Source organism: Choristoneura fumiferana, chromosome 3 (genome assembly GCF_025370935.1).
Source record: "Choristoneura fumiferana chromosome 3, NRCan_CFum_1, whole genome shotgun sequence".
Classification (NCBI taxonomy): domain Eukaryota; kingdom Metazoa; phylum Arthropoda; class Insecta; order Lepidoptera; family Tortricidae; genus Choristoneura; species Choristoneura fumiferana.
Genome location: NC_133474.1, coordinates 19,782,751 through 19,797,405, shown reverse-complemented (window position 1 = coordinate 19,797,405; position 14,655 = coordinate 19,782,751). Strand labels below are relative to the sequence as shown.

Sequence of the window (14,655 nt, the reverse complement as noted above, 5' to 3'; positions counted from 1 at the left end):
TATTATTGCGAGTATTGATGGTAACATTAAAGTTTAAAATCATTGATTATCTCTTTGATTATGGTGCCGTGGCTATCAGATTTTGTAAAATTATCAAACATAAATACACGGGTAAGTAATACTGTTATATATAAACTTGTTCAGTATAACGTTCACTGGATTAAAATATCTAATTTTGTAAGGTATAACGTTGTTTATATATAAATTATATAATATCAATTGATATAACGATCAAAGCGTATAATGTTCATAACACCTCAGATTTAAAACTTATAATTCATCGAAAACTTTGATGCAAGCAAACAATCAAGCAAACCAGTAATTTTTCCGCTCTGTTAAAAAACAAAACCTAACATCGAACGTTCATTATATCTTGTGAACGTTATTAATATGAAATTGGATATTTTATAGTTATATCTCGTGGGACGCACCCTAAATACACGATTCACACTATTAAACGAAAAAACACATTTTGTATATTAATGCTTATACGTACGTTTATGTGACCGTGGGTTTTGTGACATTTTTCATTTTGTCTAATTAATCTGTTACTGTTACTGCTAGTAGGTATGTTCTTCTCTTGAGTAGGTACTTTAAATCAAAATATTTTTCTGACTGTACTTTTTGTTGACTGTACTTGTACCAAATTTCAAGTCGATGTCATTAACCGTTGAGGAGTCCCGTTCTGCGAAGACGATCCCGGCCGGACTACGAGTACTAAGATGTCACTACCAGATTATTGTATTGTCTGTCACCAGATTTACAAAAGGATGCCAAATTTTAAGTCAATCGGACCACTGGAAGTGGGTCAAATTTAGCTTCCAAGATTTGACCTTAATAAACAAATAAATAAACAAACAGGGCAAGCTAGAGAGAAGCTTGTAATAAAAAATATGTACTTGCCTATAAGTCATTGCAAGGTAATTCCGTGCTAGTTTTCACGAGTTATGCTCCTCAATGACAGCAAAAGGTCAAATTTTACGACCGTCGTAGTTAGTTCTAAATGGACAAGAATTATACTCCATGACCATCAATCTTGATGAATAGAACAGTAAAGCTGTTGGGCGGGCTGTGTTGTAAAAACGAGACAAATTAATAGCCCGTAATTTGTGATGACACGTTCTGCAACCTGTCCTTGCGTACGAGATGTTGAGAAAGAAAATCGGGCGTAAAACTTTACTGCCAATTGTTAAACAGGTTCATGACGGGGTAAATTATGTCTAGTAAACTTGTCCAAAGTGGAAGCGTTTTCGACATCAACCAAGCTGTAGCAAAATTAGTTCAGTATGATTGAAGTAACATTTTAGGCGTTTCTAAAGTTGCCGGACAAAGCAAACTGTATTCCTCGATTCCTTGTTACTGTTAGGTTCTATTGGCAATTTCATAACCTATCTCATGTCAACTGGCGTCTGCCGCAACAGAGGATTTAATACCAGGGAGTCATACTCATAGCTGAGTCACAGTTAGCTATCGGCCGAATAGACATAAATCTGTTATGCAAGCCCGAGTCGTGGCGATTCCTGTCGATTTATTCGTCGCGGAGAGCGCCAGGCGCCAGGACTCAAATGCCAAAGGAATGACAATTCCTTTGAATTGTTTATGTTCCAATGATGTACTTATTTGATAGTTAATTCAACTAGCGCCTTCTTTGACACTTCTTATCTAGATCGAAAGCTTTGCTACCCCGTGAAGGGCACTAATTGTCACGATTAATTCATGTAAAGTACCAGGCAGGGCATTATAACCTCGCAGTATGTGTACGAGATATAATGCAACCACAGTACGAATGCCAAACACGACAGCTAATAGAAATTCAAATTCAATCGTATAATTGCATTTCGTTGAATTAATTGCGTTCTCATTACTAATCGTGAGTATCTGCATGGACAATGAATGGATTATAGATGATGTCACTACCGAATAGTTAGCCTAGCTTCTAGGACTTCAACAGTATTTATTAATGATGGACTGCACTGCTAGGATAGGATACAATGCAACATTATTTATATTTTGCATCTAGAATGATTGATCTCAATAAATCCATTTCTACTTAATTCCGTATCATTACAAACATAACTATGCAGTTTCTAATTCTGATGGCATCTATTGATTGTCTAATGCAACGCTATTATCGAATTAAAAGAGGCTGTAAAGGCGTCATAGAAATATTTATAGACCTTAAAAGTCATCTTCGATTCGAGACGGAATTTTATTATAGATCTCTTTATTGCTCTGTCCGTGCTACCGCAGCCGTCAGATGAGATAAAGGCATAGAAAGCGATACTTAGTTACGGGCATTGTTAGGGTTATTGATGTCTTAAGTAATCATTATAGGAAATGTGTTATTCACGCATCATTCACACTTAGGTGGCCAGATTTTCTTGGTTACAACTCTAACAGCTACCTCGCTTGCATCTTAGCAAGTGTCCACATTATTTATGACTCCCCTGATATAAGGTTCCTTGGGTTACAAAATTTTCTATTCTTTATTTATTGAAACGACACAATTTTCAATTATGACCTCATGAGTTGCGATTTGATCTCTTAATCGTTGTAAGAGTAACAGTCCGGTAGTGTCGGCTTTGGCTTATACATTTTTAATAGAGCGGCTTTAAAGTGTTACAATAGTGATACATGTTTAATGGCAGTCAATCCATGTCCAATGTCAAGAGTGGCTTTAGCAATCGGCCCGCGGCGCCGGCGCGAATACGCGCTTGCGCAACGGCCAGTGTCAATAAGTGTAACGGGTCGTGCGCGAAATGCACCGCTTATGGACCACACGTGCGGTAAGGCTCGCGTTATCGCATACCTTAGTACATTCTTGTTTATTGTTGTAGAAGTGTCAAAACATACACATTTTCTCAATAGATGGCGTGGCTACAAATGATTGCATCCCCAGATCATGTTTATACAATGGTTGTAACCATCTTCATCAGCCGGAAGACGTTCACTGAATACCTCACCTAGAAGGCCACGATGATCGACAAATCGCCATTTGCATCCATCGTTACCCGCCACTAGTTACTAATGTTTGTAATGTTCACTCAAAAAAGGTAATCACGATTACTGCTTACCTAAAAGTAGCTTAAAGCTTCGACATGCTTTGTAAACCATTAAGAAAAGCAACGTTATGAAAAAGACTAGCCGTTTTTTACAGAGAGACATGAAATTGTCTGTTACTCAAAAGAAAAATTTTCATTCTTATTATCTAAGTAAGTTTTCATTTTACCTATGAAACTCCCTATTTTGTTTTGAATATCTAGTTTATTCCCTATATCCTTCCCCTTGATTGTACAATCCTATTGTATTATTGTTTCACTGAATGTTCGAACTTATAAACTCGATGACGTTACGAGTTGTTTACCGGCGGCGAGTTTGCGTTGCGATTTCACGGTTCGAAGGGAATTATTAACGCTCCACGTCGAGAATTCCCCGCCAACTTGAGTTTAAATTTGCCTCAATGAGATCATCAATATTAACCACTTTATTCAGTTAATGCTGTACTTTCTTACCCTTTTTAGCGAGAGCGTCTCGTTTATTACGAATTTTCGTGGTAGTTCAGATCAGAGGTATAATACAGAAGGACTACCTGCGTCCTTTGCAATACCTACTAGACTTTAATTCCAGGTTTCTGCCTTCTTTTTAGAGTTATGTCTTCAAAAATACAGTTACTTCAGTAGGTACTTTGTTTGTTTCTACAAACGTTTCACTTCCTGAGATATCTTTGTACTGACTTACGTTTGCCTTAATAACTAGGTTTTTGTCTTAAGACCTAACAGAAAAAGAGGAACTAAGCTGTAAAAGGTGTACTATAACTTTGAATCGTTTCTTTGTTTAAGGCTGTAAGCTCCCGAAGACCTGTTGGTAAACCGAGAGTTCTTCGGGAACTTATATTTTTTTCTAGTTGTTAATCAGATCAGAGGTTCCCAAACGTTTTCAACCACAACGGTTCCAACCATTGGCGGACCGCTCAAAATCAACCACAGTAGTTGGTTTACAGCAGGGATGTAACGAATGTGGTTTTATAGGAACAGAAAGCGGAACCAGATGTTTTCAATTTAGTTAATCGGAACCAGAAACGGATCGGAACCGAAAACGGAACCGGAACCAGAATCGGAGCCTGAGTGATAGGTGGACGACATGTTAAGGGTAGATCTACTAAACCCGAGGGTTTATCGCTCGCGATCACAATCAAATGATAGTTTTCGCATACAAAAACTGTCATTTGATTGTGATCGCGAGTGTCAGAAACGTTACATAATTAGCCCTTTGTATGTTTTTTTTATGTACGCCGCTCATGTCTAGTCGCTGCGCTAAGCATTGACATCCGATATAACTTCCGTTTCAAAAGTAACGGAACCGGAACCGATACGGATGTTTAATATCAAACGGAAGTTCCGACTTAACGGAAACGGAATCGGAACTCCGTAACATCCCTGGTTTACAGTTTTAAAATTTTCGCGGAACTTATGTGAACTCTTGCGGTCCACTGGTTGAGAACTGCTATTGTAAATGAATGTTTGTTTATTTGCAGACGACGAGGAAGAATGCGGCATCCTGTCAGAGGGATCGGAGACGTCGGAGGGCGGGCGCGCCGACACCGATGACGAGGGCATCGAGCGCGACGCCGAGCCGGCACCGCGGCGGCGGCGCGGCCGCAGGCGGTTCATGCTGCGGGAAGTCGTCGAGGTAAGCTCTTTTGACGCTTTATGCCAGATTTGCAGAATGCTAGATTCGCAGAATGCTAGATTCGCAGAATTCTAGATTCGCAGAATGTCAATGTCAGAGGCCCCCTCCACCGATATGATGATGCTTGCTTTATTTCCAGAATAATTCCGAAAGTACTGTTTTTTTGTTTTGATTTTGAACTACGTACTTACGGTAAATTTATTTGAAGATTATATTAAAGTAAACACTTTAGTTTAATCTAACCAGCTTGGAATAGTTGAAAAACATCCGACATTGTCATTTCAAAGTTCAATATCCCAGATTAAAAAAAATGATCAATATCAGACCATCCGTTGGTGAGCTATGATGCCATAGACATGCAGGCACACAAAAATAGCGATCAAACTTAAAACACCCCTTTATTGCATCAGGGGCTAAAAATAAAAACATCATCGACTTATTTACCTTACTTTACTCTACCTGTTATGATGTTTTATCAAATTTCATATTATTAAATAAAGAGCAAAGGGACCATCAAATAAACACTGGAATTCTGTAATACTCCACTTTAACTCGACTTTCACTTAAGAGATGATCCTTATCCGAGATCTAAATGCTGAGTAAAGCCGGTACTCATTGGATAAAAGCCGAATTTATTCAGAAAGTTTTGTATCAATTTTGTTTTCATGTTTACGTTTGTCGGTGGCATAGCCGAAATCTGATTTCTTAGCACATAACTCTCGAGAGCAGTGAGTTATTTATTTTAGTAATAATTCATATATATCTCGATTCATCGAATCAACATTAGTTTGAACAAATCGTTTATTATTTATATATTCTATTACGAGCAAAGTAAATGTAAAGTCAAGCGCAACCGAAATACTTTCGTCTTTAAAAAATCTTAAATAACGGTGAACAAACTTTGTGCTAATAAAAACAAAGAATATATGTAATTCTTTTATTTTTAGTAACTACAGACATTGAACTTTTCGTGGCACGAATAAAATTTTCATAGCATCGTACTACATAAATTGTGTGACTGAAGACATTTTTTTTTCAAAATAAGTTATCGGTAAAATTGATATGATAGAAAACTTTAATTTTTGCCACAATACTTCAACGTCTAAATAAGCCTACAAAAAATAAACCTAATAACCTAAATAAGCCTAATAAGTCTAAAATAAGCTAAATATTTAGAGCAGTGCTGTCTAAACTGTTTTTAAAATTTACCCTGAAATTTTAAGTACATAATTTGGTAATTCATTTCTAAATAAGCGCAGAGCGTCTTTTGAGACGCATTGCTACTCACTATGTCAGTGAGATTTTATTTATCATCCTTTACGAACCAGTTATACCCCTTGGGGAGTTACTACCCCTGGTTCGGAATCCATGATTCAGACTCTAAATCTCTCTAAATTTTACCTTCGAGCATCCAAATGGTATAGAAAACATAACGTTTGTGACAAACGCCTTTTGGCTTCACCTGTCAACTGGCACGGTTACCGTCACGCCCATTCAATGAACGCTCTGCTTTACATTGCGTGGACATTGCATCACCGATCTGGTGGGCGATGACATCTGCTTTCACTGCATGAGATATCAGTTTAGGGTCCTATTGGGTGCGGGGTTTTGAAACCGGCTGTCATACAAACGATGCTGTTTTGTTTTCACTTTTTGTCACCACTTAGTTTTACTTAGGACTAAAAGGAGGTGGTTGGATTGGATGTTAACCTGAAGATACAGAATTAAGGGCTTCTGTTCGTAAAGACCTTGTTTTCGATGTTAAAAAAAAATTGTTTTTCCTCTATCTATTCTACACATAAATAGCTACACGCGGCGGGTCGATAGCATTTATAAGTGATAAATGAAATGAAATTTATTCCAAACATAAGTCCATACTATGTAAGCAATGAAATAATAAATAAATAAATAGAACAAGACAACCAGAGTTTATCATCAGAACAACACAACCGTTCATCATGCATGCATGTTGAGTTCGAAATTCGTCAGCGTAGTGTGGTGGTGTGGTGTACTTCGTTTTTTTTAGGTAAGCGATCTTGACGTGTCTTTTTTTGAAAAACACTTTTGAAAAATAAGTCACAGCAAATACGTAACAATTAGCAAGGACATATGATCATTTACATGCTTTTAGTATCATGAGTAATAGTTACTGTTTTTTTTTAAACGTTTTCAATAAAAAGACTCGTCAAGATTGTTTACCTTTTTCTAATGCTAAAAAAACGAGGTATACTTAATTGGGTTTGTGTGTGTGTGTGTGTTGGAGGCGGAGGAGCTGCATGAGCACTCATTAGTTGTACAGTCGTAGGTATATAGCAAGCTGTTGCGGGCGTGCAAAGTAGGTAATTGTTTATAATAGTTCATTCAAAGTCAAAGTCAAAATATCTTTATTCAATTTAGGCTATAATAAGCACTTATGAATGTTATAAAAAATCTACCACCGGCACCAAGAATCCGGCAAGAAACTCAACGAGGTATATATTTTTTTAAACAGATTTACTATATTATTAAATGATATCTATACATCACAAGTATTTAACACTACTTTATTGTTAACACAGTAGGTTCGCTATTTGAAGGGATCGCTAATGCGGATCGGAATTATTTCCAAATATCCCTGTCCATCCCACGCGGGCCCAGTGCGGATTGGGAACTTCACACACACCATTGAATTGCTTCGCAGGTTTGTGCAGGTTTCCTCACAATGTTTTCCTTCACCGTAAAGCTCGTGGTAAATTTCAAATATAATTTCGCACATGAAACTACTGCCCAAGCCCTCTCATTCTGAGGGGAGGCCTGTGCCCTGCAGTGGGACGTATATAGGCTGGGATGATGATGGATGATGATCCCTGTCCATGATATAATCATTAACTTTATAACACGCCTTAGATATTAATGTCTTCTTGACAATAGATCTGAATTTTGTATCTGTTTCATTCATTGATTGGACCTCCACCTCCGCGACGTAGGTAACGCCTGATTCAATAAATTACATGCAAAACTCTTATCAAACATTTGTATATGGTAGCCGTCTTGCTTCCAGCTTTTAAGCCATCGGGTTTTTGATGGACTTGTTAAGTGATTCCCATGCGTAAGTGATCATAATTGTACGATATACGTTGCCGCAGTCGGTTATCGTTACCAAGTCATGTCAGTGTATCATTAGTCATTAGCATCACGACTGCGCTGACTTATGCCGTAATCACCTTGTTTTAGTTAATGTCAGTAAAATTAGAATGAAAATGGAATGTAAAATAAAATGTACTAAATCACTTGGAGATTTTATGTCGAACTTCCCGTGAGATTTCACAATTTAGTTCTAATAGAGCTTCGAAAGTTTTAAGTGCTGTTTTATTAATATTACCAGTGAAAATATGAGATAGTTTACACCGTAATATAAAGTGGTTTTTAGATACCATGCATGGCGCGTGCACGAGCATCCCGCTTGAAGTAAATGAAGTAACACGGATTTAAAAACGATCTTGATTCGGGAATAATGGCTTCCCAGTTCCCACTATTGTTTCATTAATTATTTGTATTATTACCTATGCAAAGACCGTGGAAACATGCCTTTGGATTCTAGTGAAAAAACCCTATCAAGTTCCAAGTCCAAGTACGTTAGGTATTGGTTGAAATTATTTTTCCTTTAACATTCGAGGAGAAAAGTCCTTAGTGAAGATTTTAACCTGTCCTCTCCCAGAGGCACAAATTTGTGGCCAAATTCCTTTGATCCTGTTATCCTGGGAGATGACAGATTAAGGGAATTGAATCAAAGAAGATTGCGGGAAAAGATGAAAAACTGACGAAACAGGTAGCATTTTGCACATTTCAAAAGAAGCTTTACTAGTGCTCCAGCGCAATTTTCTGTACGTTTTCTTTACTGTTAAAACTCTTTTTATAAGGGACCGGGCGAAGTAGGTCACCGGGGCAGCTCGCTCATCAATAATATAGCAGTTTTAGTTCTCTACCACTAAGTCGACGGAAACACGAAATGTGGCCACGCATATTACCATTATTCACACAAGACAAATGAGGGAACTGAAATAAATCAACATGCAAAGTCAATTACACGCTTTAAAGTATAAATTACAATTAAACCTAGTTACGGATACCGGCACGGTAAATTACCCATTGATTTGCGGCACTTCGGTGTAGGTATTATGCCTTTAGTTCCGATAGCCGCCACACGAGACGCCGCTCTCAGTTAAAATATGTCTTTAAGTTTTGTTCAAATAATTCAAAAGTGGCAACCCATAAGTCACTGTTTATTCTAGATTTATAGATAGCAGGCGGTACGGTAATGACCGTCCGCGGGTGTCGGCGTTGTCGGCGGTGTATTATGTTGTCATGTCGGATGTCGGGCTACTTGCGAAAGTGATCGTGCGCCCCCGGCTGCGGCCTTGACATGTTGAATCATAACCTAATGTATTGTTGTTATTTGGTTAGCGTCAATTAGAGTTGAATCGCCTTTGTATACAATTGGATTGTTGGGCAATGCGAGCTTCGTTTAAAAGGAATCTACACACTTTAAACGTACTTATATTATGAAATTAAATGCTATAATCAGATCGCTTGTAAATTCGTGGCGTACTTACGATTAAGTAACTACTGACTTACACTTTTTTTTGGGTTTTTAAATTTAAAAGTCATAATTATGATCAGTGGCGGCGCAGGACCTATCTAAATTTGGCTTGGACAAGATAAATTTTGCGAGGCCCTAGGCGTATGATATACTCCAACAGAAGTAATATACTAATGTCCTATTCTGCCGTTGATTATTAAAAGAGAAATCCTAAAGATAATTTTTCTTGTTCGTCAAAGTAACTTCAAGTACCTACCTACCTACAGCCGTTTAATTTCTACCTCGCGTGACGTTTTAAATAATTGACGACAAAATTTTGAAACCAACAATTAGCACAAATCGAATGTTCGATTCCAAAACCGTGACCGATTTACTAAATGCTACATTAAACGATTTGCGAAATAAGCGCGACATATTCATACATCACATTCCGAGGCGGTGGATAAATTTTCAGTTCAACGATTACATTCGATAAGGTATCAAATCCATATTTGTCTTAACTGAAAACCGACCCTATTTCGTGTTACTGAACATTGAGAAATTAAACGCTGCTTTTGGATCTTGGTCTTTTGATGTTGGATCATTCAATTGCACCTTGCAGAAGCGTGGGCCAGTTATTTGAGTGCATACTTAGCTGTTGCGACAGGAGACAATGTGCTAAATGACAAATGCGATGTGTAGGCAGGCAGCCTAACTGTAAGTATTGTCTATGAATGGCTTGGGTACTAGGATATAGTAAAGACCCGTTTATTTGCTTAGGAAAGGAATGACAATTACCATGAAAACAGCTGCATTAAAAATGTTATTAAACTATCACAGGAAAACCCATAACAATATTAATGCAGAATTTTTAGTACAATAAAGAATCATTGTATTGTATTGTATAAATTGCGTCGTCTCTTCAAAGTGTTGTATTTTTGCTTCTTGACGAATTCTTTATTTTATTTGTTCGCAAATAAAATTCATATAGAAGACTGAAAAAGATCGGATCTAAAATAAAATTAACAAGTAGCAACTTTCACAGGATACAAGCAATAACTGTTTTCTTGGTATATGGTAGAATATAACATACACGAACTTATTTTATTCATTCGAGTAAGCAGTATTAGAAAGCTGGACCCCCGCGGCTTGCTGCGGTTATTTCGGATGAAATACCGACCATTTCTTCCTTTTCCCTACGTTTTCCCCTAGAGCTACTTTATTAGTTTTATTTATTTCTTTCCCTGCCTAATTGGAACTGTTTCTTGTGCCAGTACGCTTATCTTTATTATTAAATCTTATATACGTCCCTCAGAAGTAATAAATTAATCAATTTTATGGCTTAGGCTCGTGAAGCACTTATTCCCGTAAAAATACAAATATTCTTTATTGTACACCACAAGATCAGTACAAAAAATTAAAAATATAAACACAAAATCAGGGTAGACAATTTTTTTTTTATTTGACTGGATGGCAAACGAGCAAGTAGGTCTCCTGATGGTAAGAGATCACCACCGCCCATAAACATCTGCAACGCCAGGGGTATTGCAGATGCGTTGCCAACCTAGAGGCCTAAGATGGAATACCTCAGGTGCCAGTAATTTCACCGGCTGTCTTACTCTCCACGCCGAAACACAACAGTGCAAGCACTGCTGCTTCACGGCAGGATTAGCGAGCAAGATGAATTAGACGGTCTTATCGCTTAAAAGCGATCTCTTCCAAACAACCATTTTTTTCTAAATGTGTACTTTGCTCAAAATCTACTCTCCCAAATCGTATGCAGTATTCCCAATTAGTGTTCTTTCTCGAAATGTAATGCTTCACCATACATCTACCTGCACATAACGTGTGATTTCCCAAAAAGTACCCTTCTCCGGAACGCGCATTTTCCCGAAATGAACACGTTTGTTACACGACCTTTATATTTGTTAAAAAAAAAAATCTAAAAACTTTGAATATTTGCTGGAAACGGTATATTCTTTCGTAATGAAAGCTATCAAGTTGCTGTATGTTACGGGAGCGCTGGCCAGACGGACGGTAATCAAACATGCAGATTATTGCAACTGCAACTTACTTCGCTAATGAAAATCGAAAGGATCAGTTATCAGCTGAATCTGTATTAAGTGCAACCGGTAATGCAATACGTGGCTTGTATTAGTTCGTCTAAAATTGCCAATTGCGTCTTGGATCTTGGAATATCTTAGAGTAACCGATTCATTGGTTTCTTTGCTTTATTTATAACTAGCCTTAACCCGCGATATCGTCCGCGAAGAATTCGTTTATCTCTGTCCCACGCCGCAATGTAATGTAACTTGCTCGATTTTTCTTGTAGATGTAAACTGGACAATCTGAGAGTAGGTATAAAAGTAACGCAAAGCCAACGAGACGAGATATACTTTATCTTTGTCTGAGACGTCATTATTAGTATTTCGTTCCCTTTCTGTCTCATGACATAATTTATCTCGTCTTGTTGGTTTTGCTTTATGCAGTGTCAAGAAGGAAAGGATTCCGAGGATTTAAAAACTTTTGATCTCCTAACTCATGATGTTTGTTGCCCACAGCGCTGCGTGTGGCACTGCGGCGGCGGGCACCGCGGGCGGGACACCGCGGCGGCGCACTACCGCGCCGTCTGCCGCGCGCTGGTCGCGGAGGCGTTGGAGCTGGCGTCGTTCTTGGCGCGCGTACGCGTCGGTGGCGCGCGCGACCTCGGCGCGGCCGAGGAGTCCGTCACGCACCTCGACACGCTGCAGTTCTCCGATTGGGTGAGTTGTCGCATGCTCTGACGTGATTGGCTGAGTGTTGTTATCGTGCGTGCATTGGGTCCATTCCAGGATAGGCACTGTCTACCCTGCTGCCTACTCAATGCTCGCACTTTTAGTAGTATGCTATTTTTGGTGCTCCCTTCTTCAACTCATCTACCCAAAAGACAGCACCAATTGTTAGGTTCGAAGCGATGATCAGATAATGATTAGGGATATTAGTTGGATCTACGCTTATGAGGATACTTTTATGTACGAAGAAGCTCAGCCATAATATCAGTCTATAATGTACAGTCAGCAGCAAAAGTGGATGAGCGGTTACGGTGCACAAAATTAACAACTCACAACTCTACTGCCAAGGTAATAGTAATAACTATGAATGTGTAGATCATTTTGGGCAGCTAGCCGCTCATGCACTTCTAAGCTGCTGCTGACTGTACTACTGTTGGGAACACCTCACAGTATTTCTGCTGGGATCAGGGTTTATCTATGTAACGATATTTTATGGTCCCGTCCACGTATAGATATAGCACAGGCGTTTTCAGCCTTTTGGTTATAATGGCACACTTTTCGTTCGTCAAAGTTTCACGGCCCACCAGTAAAAAATAGCCAAGTGCGAGTCGGACTGGGGCGTAGACGGTTCCATCCGCCTGCCATTTCTTCAGCTCCGTTATCATAACAACCTGACAACGAGAATCGCACACGCCACGCGTCAGTTGTTTTCATACTATTTTCTCATTAAAATAGCTATTCATGATTTCAATGCAGCATACACTTCGCGGCAATCGCGGCACACCTAAAAGTATACACGGTACACCGGTTGAAAACGTCTGTAGCACAACAAAAAGAAATTACATTGCTGGGTAGCTTTCAGATAGCTGAAAAACAGACGGCGCTATGGTAGAGTCATTTTACGATGATCTCTGTCACGTAGTATCTATGTCAAACTTCGTCAAAAAATAACACATCAATATTGACTGTTTGACATTTCGTAAGAGCTACAAGTATCATTAGAAGTGTCATAATATGAATCATCAATGACTATACGATAGTGAGAATAGATCGGGCTAGAAATCCTAAATAAATCTAACGTCTGGTATATACAACACTCTCACCACATACACTTAGTAGGCACCTATGATGTCAAACTACGCGATCAAATAAGAAAGTTTAATGAAGGGAATACCAAAGGGTGCTGTGAATTGCGCCGGCGATGCGAGCTGCGTGCCGGCATTGTATGTCCCATGCAATATTAATGGACGGCTGGCTAAGGAATTTTGCATGCTACCGATTTTATCTATATCGAAGGTATTCAGTCACTTATTACTTAGTTAGGCATCCTATATGGTCCTATATGGAGTAAGAAAGAAAGAGATATAAGTTAGTAGAAAAACTAAAAAGTAATAATATTATACACAGGAATAAGTTAGCAGTTCCAGCAATTTACGTAAAAAAAATGTGACAGTAACTACGACACAATGGTGCAAAATGTTTTGATACACGTAAAAAATCCGTATTTTGGCTTAACCTACGTTAGGTATTATGTTAGGTTTATATTTTTATCTGGAGAGACAAAATAGGTCATTAGAAAATACTAATAATAATCTTGATCTTGTCCCCTGTATGCGCATACCTATCCCTGACATACGTAGAAAAACTAGATTAATTTAATTGAGATAATACATTACTTAACAACGAACACAATGGCACAAACATCATCAATCGCTGACAGTCTGCCTCTTAGGTTTTTAGAACATACTAATATTGAAACTTTTTTTCCTTTGTTCCCGATCAAACAAGAAGTATTTTGAAATGCAAGAGAAAAGAAGGTGCGACAATTGCAAGAATGTCACCGTAAATTTATCCACTTATTTTTAAATAATTGTTATGAATTTTAGACTAATTTACGACCTTTCCGATTGTAGTCTAACCGAAGGATATGGAGAGCCCTTCAAGTATGTAGAATTACCAAAACTGGTGCAATGTCGTGTTCATGTTGTTTAAATGAATAGCTTTGATTCCCCTCACGTTATCAGTTAGACATAGAGAAGAGAGATACTTCGTTCACTGTTTATCTGTAATGCATGTAAGAAAAGTATGATAATTTATACTACTTGCGATTAAGTTGATCGTTAGTCAGTCAAAAACCCTAATAGCAAATGGAATGGACTACTTATTCATTACCTACCCAGTATTTCGCTTTCATAAATCAGTGCACTGTGTTAAGAAAATGTCTTTGATTTTGATTGATATTTACTCATGTTCTAATGATTGACGGCCAGCTTTATTAGTTCCATAGTTAATTTTAGTTCACATCTGGTAACTTTTGATGCTCCTGCCGCTTTGTTCATAGCAATGCGTCATAATTGAAACTCATTGCTATTCTTAAATTCCAGGCGCGGTTTTGGATGCAAGTGATCGGAGAATTAAGGATGGGTGTTAAGTTAAAGAAAGTATGTTACTCGAGGACACCAATTGAGTATGAAATGACACCCTACGAGATCCTCATGGACGATATCAGATCCAGAAGATATACTTTAAAAAAGGTTGACGGCGCGATACCACCGAGGTAAGTACCACATAATATTACCACATTACGATCGCGATGCTTTTTTCTGCGTTTACTTAAGGATTAATAAATTATTTTTC

General features: G+C 38.2%; 1 protein-coding gene across 1 annotated transcript in view; it reads left to right on the top strand.

The window, feature by feature from the left end:
- Positions 1-14,655, top strand: part of LOC141426885 (protein spire-like) — a gene marked incomplete at its 5' end in the record, with an annotated part of 250,088 nt that overhangs the window by 168,291 nt on the left and 67,142 nt on the right. The window contains 4 exon segments of the mRNA XM_074086122.1: positions 4,535-4,689; positions 11,809-12,009; positions 13,932-13,961; positions 14,403-14,575. Coding sequence (XP_073942223.1) covers positions 4,535-4,689; positions 11,809-12,009; positions 13,932-13,961; positions 14,403-14,575 — 559 coding nt within the window.